The 13,157-nt window shown below is 40.5% G+C and overlaps 1 protein-coding gene and 1 non-coding gene across 3 annotated transcripts in view; one reads left to right on the forward strand and one right to left on the reverse strand.

Annotated features, from left to right (window-relative positions):
- Ythdc1 (YTH domain containing 1) overlaps window positions 1–13,157 on the reverse strand; it is a 314,054-nt gene that overhangs the window by 15,633 nt on the left and 285,264 nt on the right. For both annotated transcript variants that reach the window (XM_080284977.1, XM_080284976.1), the window contains exon 13: window positions 8,031–8,132. In XM_080284977.1, the coding sequence (XP_080141103.1) occupies window positions 8,031–8,132 (102 nt within the window). The remainder of the gene's footprint in view (window positions 1–8,030; window positions 8,133–13,157) is intronic.
- Window positions 4,170–4,288, forward strand: LOC145415842 (5S ribosomal RNA). The gene has a single exon (XR_013900148.1). It is a non-coding gene; the product is annotated as a 5S ribosomal RNA (ribosomal RNA).

The following is a 13,157-nucleotide window of genomic DNA, read 5'->3' on the forward strand; positions in this document are numbered from 1 at the left end:
ACTAGTGTACTTGCTAAATAAATTGATATGTAAATAAATGACGAGGAATCGTCCTGACGGCGAATTGACTTGGCGGCAAATTGTCCCAACGCCAAGGCCTCACAGCCCTCACTTATCACTATCAGAACTGGCTGGCTGGGCAAGGCTAGCTGAGGAGGCTGGACCAGTGGACAAGTGTGTGTTGTCCAGGGCCAACCGTGTGGGGACGTTTGTGCTGCATTCGCACATTTGCTGTTCACTGAACCGCGGATGATATATCGTTGTAGCAAATCGTTCCCATCGTATAGTGAGCGTAGGGTACTAAATTTTTGACATCGTATAAGCGAAATATCATAAAAAGAGGCATTGTATAATGAGGGATTACTGTAGGTGATTATATCATTTTATGGTTTACTGCTCACGTAATGCCACTCAGGGATGAGTGAGGCTGGTCCCTCTCATCTTAAAAATCAGGACTAACTTGCCTAGTCCCAGGCTCCTACGCTCCTCATGGGGCAACATAGGATTGGATGATGGAAGGATGGATGGATGGATGGATCATTTTGTACAGTATCACTTTAGTCACAGAAGCTCCAATGCTTGCATCCATTGCCCTTGGCCACCTGATGGCTGTCCATCCTGCTTTATCTCTAGCAGTCTCTATGAAGTCCCTCAATCCTGTGATCACTCTATATGACCTCATCCAAGTCTACCTCTTGCAACTCTACCTTCAACATTCACACTGCTCACCCTCTGCACCCAGATATCATCTTCCAACCTCTCCGCATGCCCAACCATCTGAAACTACTTCTCATCACAACATTAATGAATGCATTCCATCTTTCCTCTCCTCTTAAGCAATCCTAATCCCCCAGGCCTGTCATTCAAGGATGCACTAATCTACACAATATTATATCATACCGTATTGTATTATATTGATTATAAAGGCTCTGACATGCTTCCATGTGACGGCCCTGATTACCTAATGGCAGCTCTCCACATTACTCAATCTCTGGCAGACTCCCTATTTAGTCCCTTATCCCTAAGGTCATACTCTATGACCTCATCTCAGGTCTGTTTTGGTCTGCCTCTCACAACCCTACCCTTGACATTCACACCTCTCACCTACCGCACTCAACTGTCATCTTCCATCCTCTCAATATGCCCAAACCATCTCAATCTAGCCCTCCTCATCATAACACTAATACATTCATGTTCCATTCTTCCTCTTAACTCTTCAATTGCAGTCTACGCCCCTCCAGACCTCACACTGAAGGACACATTACACATCCATCTAATCATCATCATTTCTGTACGTTTGAGCCTATCCTCTTCCTTTACTACTCAGGTCTCACTACCATATAGCATTACACTCCTAACATATGCTGCATACATGGATCCCTTAGCAAGGAAGGAGAACAATCTCAATGTTAGGAGAGGCAGCAACTCCCTAAACTTCTCCAACCACTCCCTACCCTTAGCCACTGACTTAGATTCCAGCCCCATCTCCAACACACAACATGTCCCTCAAATAACAAAACTGCCCACCAAATAACAAAACTCTTCCACACCTTCAACATTCTCCAGCAAAAAACTCCTTTCATGCCTCTCAATCTCTACATGCTCTCCCCAACACACTGTACATAAGATATCAACATTATTTTGCAACCTACTTTTAATACCGTTACATCTCTTACGCTCCCACTTATCACACTGCATAACATGAAGTTAGTTTCCACACCCTTGTGGCAAACTGCATATGGCCAAACTTCCTCTGCTCTGACAGTACTCCCACCAGCCCTTTATTTCATCGTTTTTGTTTTATCTGCACTTAGTCAAACCCTCATGTCCAATTCCGTCTCTCACCTTCCTAAATCTTTTCCCCTCCCATCTCTCATTCTCTGCAACCAACAGCATGTCATCAGCATACAATGTCTTCCAGGCAAGTCCATTTCTGATGTCATATGAGAAAGCTTAAAGCACCATTACAAACAACAGGGGGCTCAAGATTGACCTCCGATGCATGGTTCATGGAAAACACTCAGCACTCCATTCACTCTCGACTGTGTGCGAGAACTCACATACATAGCCATAACCACTCCATCCAGCCACTCCTCGACCCCAAGCTTTCTCAATGCCCACTCCATCACCTCCCTAAGGCCTCTGTGAAAAGTCTCCTCCAAATCTACAAAAACAAAGTACAGCCCCCCTTTTTTTCCTATATATTTATCCTGAAGCTCTTGAACAACGAATATGGCATCAGTGGTCCCTCTGCCTGGGAATTTTGTACAGAAGAGTGCATGACAGGGGTTTGGCATCCCTTAAGTTCAGACATCAGACTGACCCTGCTAGACAGGTAAATATGAAGCTACATGTGGAAGAGTGTACCTATCACGTGGAGCCAGGATTCCGGGGAATTGAATGGTGATTAAATGTGTGTGTGGCCCATTTCATTGGGCATGCAGATGATTAGTTCACCCATTTTTGTATTCTTTTCTTTTCTTGGCTATCTGTACTTTACCTCACCCCACCTGCAAGTGCAAAAAAGACGTAGGATGATGATTATGACTATTCACTCTCCACACGCCACATGTATTCCTCAACAACCCCATCTCCACTGCTCTCTCTCAACATTCATTTTCAAGCCACACTAAAGTGTCACATCCAAATGTAAATGTGGGCACAAAAATTCTGTAATGTAAATATCTCACAACAACTGCACTTTTTTATATATACACTACACCTACGTCTCAATTAGCGCGTGATCAAATAGTGCGATTCCCAAATAGTGTGAGCTGTCTCTTGATATCCACAACGTCTCATATTAATAATGCTGGTGAAGCCACCACAGCAGAAAATGTGATTACTGCAGCATCTGTCGAGGATGCAGTACAGGAGGTGAGACAAGAGGAGGTTACACCGATGCCAGCAACACCAGGAGAGCTCTCTATAATGCAGATCAGCCTAATTTTGGCTGCTGCAGACGCCTTAACCTTTTTGTTGCAGCAGCCATGACGACAGCCTACTGAAATGTGCTCAGTGCGGAGATATAGGAAAAAAATGGTGTGTTTTCAACTCGGGTTTTATCCCACTTATCTTTAATCTCAATAGCTAATATTTTTGTCAGACAAACTTCAATCTTTCTACTATCATTTGCAACAAACTGCATGTCCATATACACTCCAGGCTTGGAGAATGATTTGAGAGAATACAAGGTGTGTCTTGATTGTCTGATGAGATGTAAATTTCCACCAAACCTCAAGATTTTTTTCCGTACAAACTAGGGTTACTACAAAATTACCTCATCACAATAATTACAATAATAATAATAAATAAATATAAAAAAAACTTCTAGCCAGTCTTGTATGGTTTTATTACGATATTCCAGTGTTTATGCTAGACTTTAGCGAAACAGTAGCGATAAGAGGAAAATCATTACGAACTTTATAAAACTTCATGAATGACTTCTTTATTACCACTTACTTTTGTAAAACTTATTGATATAATGTCATGAGTCATTTCATAGCACTGCTGCACAGTTTGCAGCCGCAAAAAATGATCGCTAACTAATGTGCTTAGCATCATAACTTCTCTGATTATCGAAAAAATATCGCTAAATCACTTGAATTTTATCGCAGTAATTTACAGTATAATATAAATTTACACTTTCAGCCACTTTAGTATGATTTTAGTGCAATTTGGGTGTGTATTACTTTGTACTATATACGAGAGAAGGGGGGGGGGGTCCGCAAACCGGATCAGACCAGCTCATCGAGGGTGTGTGTACACATGTGCGTTTATGTACGTATACCATTACGTGTATTTAGTACTAGGGTAAATGTCAGTGTTTAAAAGTTTAACCCCTAAAGCTGCAGTAACTCATCCACCAATAATAATAAAAATAAAACACTTCTAGCCAGTCTCCTATGATTTTGTTACGGTATTCCAGTGTTTACCTTAGACTTTAGCGAAACAGTAATGATGTGAGGAAAATCATGACATACTTTATCAAACCATGAATGACTTTTATTACAACTTACTTTTATAAAGCTTATTGATATAATGTCATGAGTCATTTCATAGCATAGCTACACAGTTTGCAACCGCAAAACGTTCGCTTGCCAATACGCTTAGCATATGGCTTCTTCGATTATTGCAAAAATATCACTAAATCACTTGTATTTTATCACAGTAACGGCCATACCACGTTGAGTACACCGCTTCCCGTCCGATCAGCGAAGTTAAGCAACGTTGGGTCTGGTTAGTACTTGGATGGGTGACCGCCTGGGAACACCAGATGCTGTTGGCATCCCTACGTGTCAAGTGGGGTTGGTGGAGGATTAGTGCCCCTCCCTGTAAAACAATTAACTCTAAGCCGTTGGCCACCCCATTTGGGATACATGGCGTCTGGCAATGAATGAATGAATGAATTCACAGTATAATATTAAATAACACGTTCAGTCACTCTACTGTCGTATGATTTTAGTGCGATTTGGGTATGTAATACTTCGTATTTACGAGAGATAGAGAGGGGGGGGGCGAACTTTTTTCACGCGATTTCGGTTATCCACGAATTTTTCGTACAATAATTAAAACAAAATTATAATAATCAAATAAATAATTTTAATATACAAGAGAAATAAATAAAATATAAAAATGCCTACCTGCTGCCCGTGTGCACACATATGTGTGTGTGTGTGTGTATGTGTGTGTGGGAGGTCGGTCTACCACGCACCACAGTCAGTTTGAATCCGACGGTCGAACCATGCATGACTGGCCAATCGTTATTTGTGGCTTATTTTTCTGCCTTCCAGTGATTGCTTGCCTTGTCTGCCAACATGGGGCCTAAGCATAGTGCTAGTGATGCATGTGGTAACACACCAAAACGGACTAGTAAAGTGATGTTGCTGACAGAGAAAGTTAAAGTGTTGGACAAACTTCAGGGAGGAATGTCGGCGACAATTCTCCGTCAGGACGATTCCCCGTCATTTATTTACATACCACTTTAATTAGCAAGTACAGTACACTAGTTTTTTACTTATATGAGTTATAAAATCCCCCTGAAAATTAGTTATTAAAGTATTAATTAATCAATAATAAGTATATTAATAGAATGATGGGGAATTGTCCATGTTTTGACGGTGAATAGACTTGATGGTGAAATGTTTCAGAACCGTATGTTTGGGGTGAGTCAACTGTTCATACAATAAAGAAGGAGAACGTAGCATACGGGAGACAGGGCTAGTGCTCCAGACTGCTAAAGTGTCTCCACCTACGCATGTGAATTGTCTTGGAACCTGTGAATTGTCTTGGAACCGCATGTTTAGGGTGAATGAGTCAACTGTTCATACAATAAAGAAGGCAGAATGTAGCATATGGGAGGCAGTGAGGGCTTGTGCACCAGGCTGCTGAAGTGTCTCCACCTACGCCTGTGCTTGTCAGGTTTCAGTGTTAAATTTCTTACATTTTTGTTGTTTTTCATACTTTATGCCAGTTTATAAGGCGTATGTAGTGCATAAACAGTATTATTCAGATGTAATATACTTAACAGACATGCGTAATTATGTGCACACAAGGGCAGAACATATACGCGAATTTACCACATACGCGAAGGGTCTGGGAACCTAACCCTCGCGTGAATTAGGGCTTACCTGTATTTAGTACTAGGGTAATTATCAGTGTTTAAAAGTTTAACCCCTAAAGTTGGAGTGACTCATCCACCAAATCAATTTTTCCCCATAAGATATTTGTTTCAATTAGTGCGATATCAAATAGCGCACGCTCGCACATCCACCATATAGGCGCGTTAATTGGGACCAAGGTGTGTGTGTGTGTGTGTATGTATATATATATATATATATATATATATATATATATATATATATCATGGCATTCAATGCATCAGCCACTTTCCTTCCCAGTGCTAATCTGCTTTTGACTTCCTTTGCTTATTTACCTCTTTTCCCTACCATTACACCCAGGTAATAAACTTAATACAACTCCCTCACCAATTCAAGTATCTTTCCATCACCATCACATAAGACAGTCACCTTTTCTCTCATCAATTCTTCGGTCATGATATGGTATTTTGTGGATGAAACTGATGTTAAGAGCCTCACACTCTGATTCAGAGTGGACCTCTACACTGATGCAATTATGTTGTGTCTCAACAATATACAGTAATTAATGAAATATCAATGATGGATGTAGATAACTGAAATTCTGACAAATTTTCAACGAACTGTAACTGAAATGCTGTTACCATAAATTTATTGACGCAGCCAATAAATCATCATTATCGTGATACACAATTTGTACCTGAGGACTGAGGCACAGTAGGATTCCAAAACAGGAAAAAAGAAAATCATTAGTATAGGAGAACCATCATGAGTGAACAGGACCACAAAAATCACTTAATCATCCTTCAAACCTTTGAAATCCTAGCTCCACACTACAAGCATAACCATCTGCACATCCATTTTCTTTATAAATACAATTCACATGAACCTGTTTGACAGAATCATTCCCTGGACTATCAAATTACACAAGGCAGTGCTAGTCTCTTCACACGCCTTTCATGTCAATTTCTCAGAATGAATGATTTTGTCTATAGGGTGTGCTGATACTTTCAAAGCCTAAAAAAACCTGAATGATAAAGGATGGATATGAGGCCCCTAATAACATAGTGTACCGAACACCACACGTTGAAAACGGAGAAAAACGCAGTTAAAGTTGTGTAACTTGCAAAATGACACAACTTTGGAACTAGTGAATATTTTTTAGTGCCTTTTTTTTTATATTTTAGCTCAAAGTTCGTACTTTCATGTCATGTTAATCTTGGTAGAAGAGAAATTAGCAGCATTCTGAAAGGTACAACAATAGCTGCGTTTTTCTCGAGTGTGGTTACTGAGACAAAACGTACTCTCAGTAAGCATTTTTAACAATCAAACCAACCAAAGATATCAATGAGGAATGTTTACAAAAGCAAAATAGATGCATGTAATACTATTTTCAGAAATTAAAAACCATTATAAAAAAAGAAATCTTTCATTTTAGCCATTTGGGAATAATGGTAAGCTCTTTTTCTGTTATGAGAAGGACCAGCAGCTTTTTGCTCACTACTAGGGTCACTCATGTTCTCGAGACAATGAGAAAAAACCTAAAACAGCTCTGAAAATAGCCAGTTAATCCAGGCAGTGTTCTAAGCTGGCTGGTAAACAAAAAACTGCGTCACGTCGCGACAGATTCCCAGATCACAGTTGCCAGTGTCTTGCTGAGCTCTATGCCTTCCCCATTTTCTGTACATTATGGCTAACTTACCCTTAAAATCATGCAGTTTTATGCTAAAATATTCCATTACGTTACAATAATGGTACAATAATTAATAATGCTATAAAAAAATGCATGACTGTGAGCGTAAAGAAATGCCAGTATCTGGTAACATCAGACAACACGTTGCTGGGAGGCACTTGGCACACTCTGTGACCAGCATGAAGGCTTGTCGACGCAGTGTGGTGAAGCGGGCAGTGAGACCAAGTTACAGAAGGGGAATTTGGACCCTAATGCCAGTTGCTTTCTGTATCTCGTGGCTGTTTTCCAGATCAAAGGGGGTTTGGGCTACATAGTGGTATACTTCTCAGTTTCACTTGCAGTGGTGCTCGGTACACTATGTTATTAGGGGCCTCATATATAACTCATTTTACTGAGCACTGTGCTAAAAAATTCTTTTTTGTTTTTAAATGTTTTAAATTTAACTTCTTAGATCTCACATACCCTATTCTCAATGGTGGGAAACAGGTTTAACATATTTTTTATTATGTTTCTTTTAACAGTACAGTACTTGTAAATTGAAGTAATTTTACATGGTGCAAGAGTATTTCATAAAGCTTTCCAAGATATAATCTTCAAAAATACTAAACTCTATTTTGCAAATTATTTCATGAGACCTAATCTAACTAAATCTTTATGTGCATTTTGCTTATTATTCATTAGTGATAATTCAAAGGTCATCTATTCTAATTCAGAAATACAATATTTTGCTCCCTTCTTACGTCAGCAGATGGTCTCTTCTCCGTCCGAGAGCGTGAGGCAGGGTACTCGGGCAGAGGGGGACCATCGTAGTACCGGGGAGGCCCAATAGGGTCAAATGGTGGCTGGAAAATATAAGCAATTAATGAGTGTTATACATTACTCATACTGACATTGTATGGAGACTATACATGAGAAAGTATAAATAAATACAGTACTGTAAATAAATCAACATGACAGCAACATTATAAATATACTGTGTAGTCATCCTATATTATTCAAGTTTCACTTAATCATGAATGAAACCACTCTGTTTCTTCTTCTTTGGGGGGGAAGGGGGGGAGGTGAATTTAAAATCTCATGCCATGAAAGGTATTGCATCCAACCACTGTGTGTCATGCACACTCTGCTGCACTCCCTCCAAAAGTCAACTTTTGCATGTGTCACTCCACTGTGAGCACTAGCCAGTGTAACTGCAAAGTTTGTGTGCTTTTACTGGGGTATTATGGCTCCAAAGTATCCCCAACCTAGCTCAGCAAGGTCCAGTAGTGCTACAGAAGTGCCTAAACAAGAAGAAGTTACTACTAACTGAAAAGGTGCCTTTGTTTGCAATGCTTAAGAGTGGTATGAGTTACGCCAATTGCGGGGAAGAGAATTATACTGATGAGTCGATGGTGCGGTACTGTACATAAAGAGATAGAAATTCATGTTGTTGAAGCTAGTGCCCCAGCAGTTGCTAGGATGGCACAGTATTGGAGAGACCCAAATACTGTTACAATGGAAAAAAATCTGAACATTTACTGTAGACTGAGGATCTGAATATACAGCATATACCTGTTAACCAAGAAATTATTTGTGGGGTCATCGATGGAAGAGTTGAGAAGTAGGATGGGACTGGAGTGTATTGGTGCCGTGATGAGGAAAGGCAGATTGAGGTGGTTTGGGCATGTGGTGAGGACGGGGGATGATAATTGGGTGCTGCAAGTGAGAAGCATTAATAACTGGGGTGGTGTTGCAAGGGGCAGACCAAAAAACACCTGGGATGAGGTCATTAAGTGTGACCTCAGTGTTAACCCGAGGCGTCCCAACGACATATGGATACGTTCCCACGTTTTGTCACGGTGACACCTGACGACGTATCCATACGTTTTGCAATTGCAAGGTCCGTCATTTGCACATTTTTCAAATTTCACGTGTGATTTTTGGTACATTTATGCAGGTAAGGTGTGGTGAGATGGAAAATAAGGTATGGTCCTTCTGTGTTGTCTGGGGAAGGCATGAGTGGTGTGGGGGGAGTGAGGAATGAAAGGGAAAGTGGTGTGGCAGGAGTGAGTGGTGAAAGGGAAAGTGGTGGTGGGAGGGAGGCAGTGCGAGCACTTGGTGTACGTGGGCAGCAGGCAGGCGAGGAGCCGCTCCCTAGCAGGTCTATGACCCCACAGTATTCTCGCACTTCCTCCCCACAGCCCCGTGATGTGGGGAAAGGAAGGAAAGGGAGGGGAAAGAAGAAAGGAAAAGGGAGAGGAAAGAGGAGCGCAAGTGGGGAAGGGCGCCGCTCTCCACCTCCCCAACCTCCCCCACCACCCTCTCCTCCCCACCCTGATAAGGAATATCACACCTTGTTACATTACTGATACTGTGTGTGCTTGCGATAATATGACGCTCACTGTAAAAGTAAGGCCTGTACATATGCGATAATATGACGCTCAATATAATAGTAAGGCCTGTAAGTATGTGAAAGCAATTATATAAAGTGGAAACGGGTGTAATGTTAGTGGAAAAGTATTATACAAGTTGAAAAATAGAGTGTATGTTGAAGCAAGCCATAGCGAGTTTGCTCACTATATACACATGTGATAATATGACGCTTAATATAATAGTAAGGCCTGTAGATATGTGATAACAATTATATAAAGTGGAAACGGGTGTAATGTTAGTGGAAAAGTATTATGTAAGTTGAAAAATAGAGTGTAAGTTGAAACATCAGTAACAGGGAGTTCACTCACTATCACAACTATCTTCCCAAAGTTTGACGAACATATAGTGGAAAAATCGAACCATCTGCAACACGCAGTAGTAGAGATTGGGTTTTCATTGTATTTCGCCAGGTGTAAATTTATCTTTGGACGGAACTGGGAAGATAGTTTTGTCTTTCACTGTGCATATGCCATAATATGACGCCCAATATGATAGAAAGGCCTGTAAATATGTGAAACATATACAAAGTGGAAACGGGTGTAATGTTAGTGGAAATGTATTATATAAGTTGAAAAATAGAGTGTAAGATGAAACAACCATCATAGCGAGTTCACTCACTAGGTACAAAGACACAAATATCTTCCCAAAGTTTGACGAACATATAGTGGAAAAATCGAACCATTTGCAACACGCAGAAGTAGAGATTGGGTTTTCATTGTATTTCTCCAAGTGTAAATTATCTTTGGACGAAACTGGGAAGATAGTTTCGTCTTTCATTGTACATATGTGATAATATTACACTAAATCATAAGGCCAGTAAATATGTGATTACAGTTCTATAAAGTGGAAACTGGTGTAATGTTAGTGGAAAAGTATTATATATGTTGGAAAAAGAGTACATAAGTTGAAACAACAGTCATAGCAAGTTTGCTCACTATGTACATATCCACTAATATGACGCTAAATATAATCGTAAGGCCTGTAAATATGTGATAACAGTTCTATAAAGTGGAAACTGGTATAATGTTAGTGGAAAAGTATTATGTAAGTAGAGAAAATGAAATATATGTTGAAACAACAGTCATAGCGATTCATATGTGACTGATTTGGGCTCAATGGAACAATGCCTATTTTGCCTATATTTTTGTGTGAAAACCAATATATTCCTGTACTACATGTTATTTTGTTCCAAATTAATAAATACCTATCAATTCTGAGTGACTTCGAATACATCCCTCAACCACAGAAAACAGGACAGCAGCCGAGCACCTGTACAGAATGTGGTACCAGGTGTGCGGTGGCTAACCTGTTTTACCCATTTCTAGTGTCAGGTAAGCACTTTCTCTGTGATCTGCCATCGTTTCTCACCAAAAGTGGAGGTTCGGGGGGGGAAAAAAAAAAAAAAAAAAAAAAAAATCCAAAATCAGCCAGGATGGGGCGGGTTAAGGGACTGAACAGGGAGGCTGCAAGACTGATGGAGAGCTGCCATTCAGTGACCAAGGCCGAAGCATGCAAGCATGTTGAATCCTTCAAAAATAAATGAAAACTGAGCTCTACCAGCATTTTGTGGGTGGGGGGGAAAGGTGATTAAGTCCTGGGTGAAAGCAAAAGTGACTAGTGGAATGCTGGTGAAAAGGCAGCCAAGGAAGGCCTGGAAATAGGGGTGGTTTGAAAATCTGTAGAAGAGGCATGGTTTCCATAACCTTTGTATCACAACAGAATTGGCTTGGGATAACCACGAGGAAGCAAAGGACTTCCCCAAAGAGTATGCAAAGCTGATAAAGGAGAAAGGACATCTCCAAAGCAAGTGTTCAATGAGGACAAGATGGGACTGTGGTGAAAAAAATGCCTCACTGAACATACGTCTCCAAAGACGAAACAAGTGCATCAGGATTCAAGGTGGCCAAGGATAGGGTGTCTTTGTTACACTGTGGTGATGTTGCAGGCCACAAGATCAAGTCAATGTTACTTTACAAATCCAAGCAACCCCATGCACTTCTCCAGAAAGTTCTTTACCTCCTTCCTGCTTTTTATCAGTATAACAAGAAAGCTTGGATGACTGTGGCATTATTTACTGACTGTTCCACAACTGTATTGTGTATGAAGCTGAGAAATATCTCACAGCGCTGGGTACCAAATTCAAGGTCCTACTCATCCTACATAATTGCAGTGGCCATCCTGAGTCACTGAAATTGGCAAACTCCAACACAAAGGTTGTGTTTCTGTCCAAAAACACAACCTCCCTCATTCAACCTCTCCATCAAGATGCAATCACTGTTTTCAATGCAAAAGTATGCAGCTTGTACCTTTAACCCGCAGATTGCAAGCCACAGCTCAAGCTGGGTAGCATAGCACTGCGAGCCACAGCTCAGGCTGGGTAGCATCGTGTTGCGAGCCACAGCTCAGGCTGTGCTAACCTTCCAGTGGCTGTGCATCACCGCTAACTACTCCACTCCTACACAAACTTACACATGGTGCTACACGAAGACAGAGAGAGAGAAAGAGAGATTTTTTCTTTTTCACCAGATGATGCTGTGGATGTTTATCTTCAAGTTTATAGTAAACAAAAACTATATATATATATATATATATATATATTTCTACTACACTCCTACGCAAACATACCCATGGCGCTACACAAAGATGGAGAGAGAGAGTTTTTCTTTTTTCACCAGATGATGCCCAGGATGTTTATCTTCAGGTTTATAATAAACAAAAACTATTTTTTTTCCCCATATTTCTGCACACCACAGGGTGGGATAAAAAAATGTAATTGTGCAGTTCACGGGTTAAAAGGATTCATAAGGGACTGGAAAACAGCTGTGAAATTGGTGTCAGGGAACTGTGGAAGAATTTCAGCATATTAGATTACATCACAGAGTGACATGATGAGCTGACCTGGAAGTGTGTAAACTCATGCTGGATAGAGCTGTGGCCTGAAGCCAAACATGATTTCACTGACTTCCCCACAGTGCAGACAATAATTAACTGCATTGTGCAAAATGGTAAGGAGGTATGGGGTGAGGGATTTTCAGCACAACAGCCAGATGATGTTTAAAAGGAACTGCTGGTCCACACTAGGACGATCACCAAATGACAAGGGGAAAGATTTGGGAGTAATTCTCAATAACAGACTATCACCATAAGAACGTATAAAGGAAAAAGTATGGAATATGTATTACCTGTTTGTGAATATGAAAGTAGCCTTTACATACATCAATGAAGAAATGATAAAGATAATTACGGTACATCTTTCACAAGACCAACGCTTGAATATGAAGCAGTAGTATGGAACCCACACTTGAAAAAGCATGTTGGGAAGATTGAGAAGGTACAAAGGTCAGCCACAAGATGAGTGCCAAGCATGAGAGATCTTAGCTATGACGAAAGATTTGAAAAGCTACAATTACCAACATAAGGAGAGAAGAAAAGGAGGCAATATGATCATGCTATAT

This window comes from Coenobita brevimanus, chromosome 103 (genome assembly GCF_032717465.1).
Source record: "Coenobita brevimanus isolate Jiangsu-jjx chromosome 103, ASM3271746v2, whole genome shotgun sequence".
Lineage (NCBI taxonomy): Eukaryota > Metazoa > Arthropoda > Malacostraca > Decapoda > Coenobitidae > Coenobita > Coenobita brevimanus.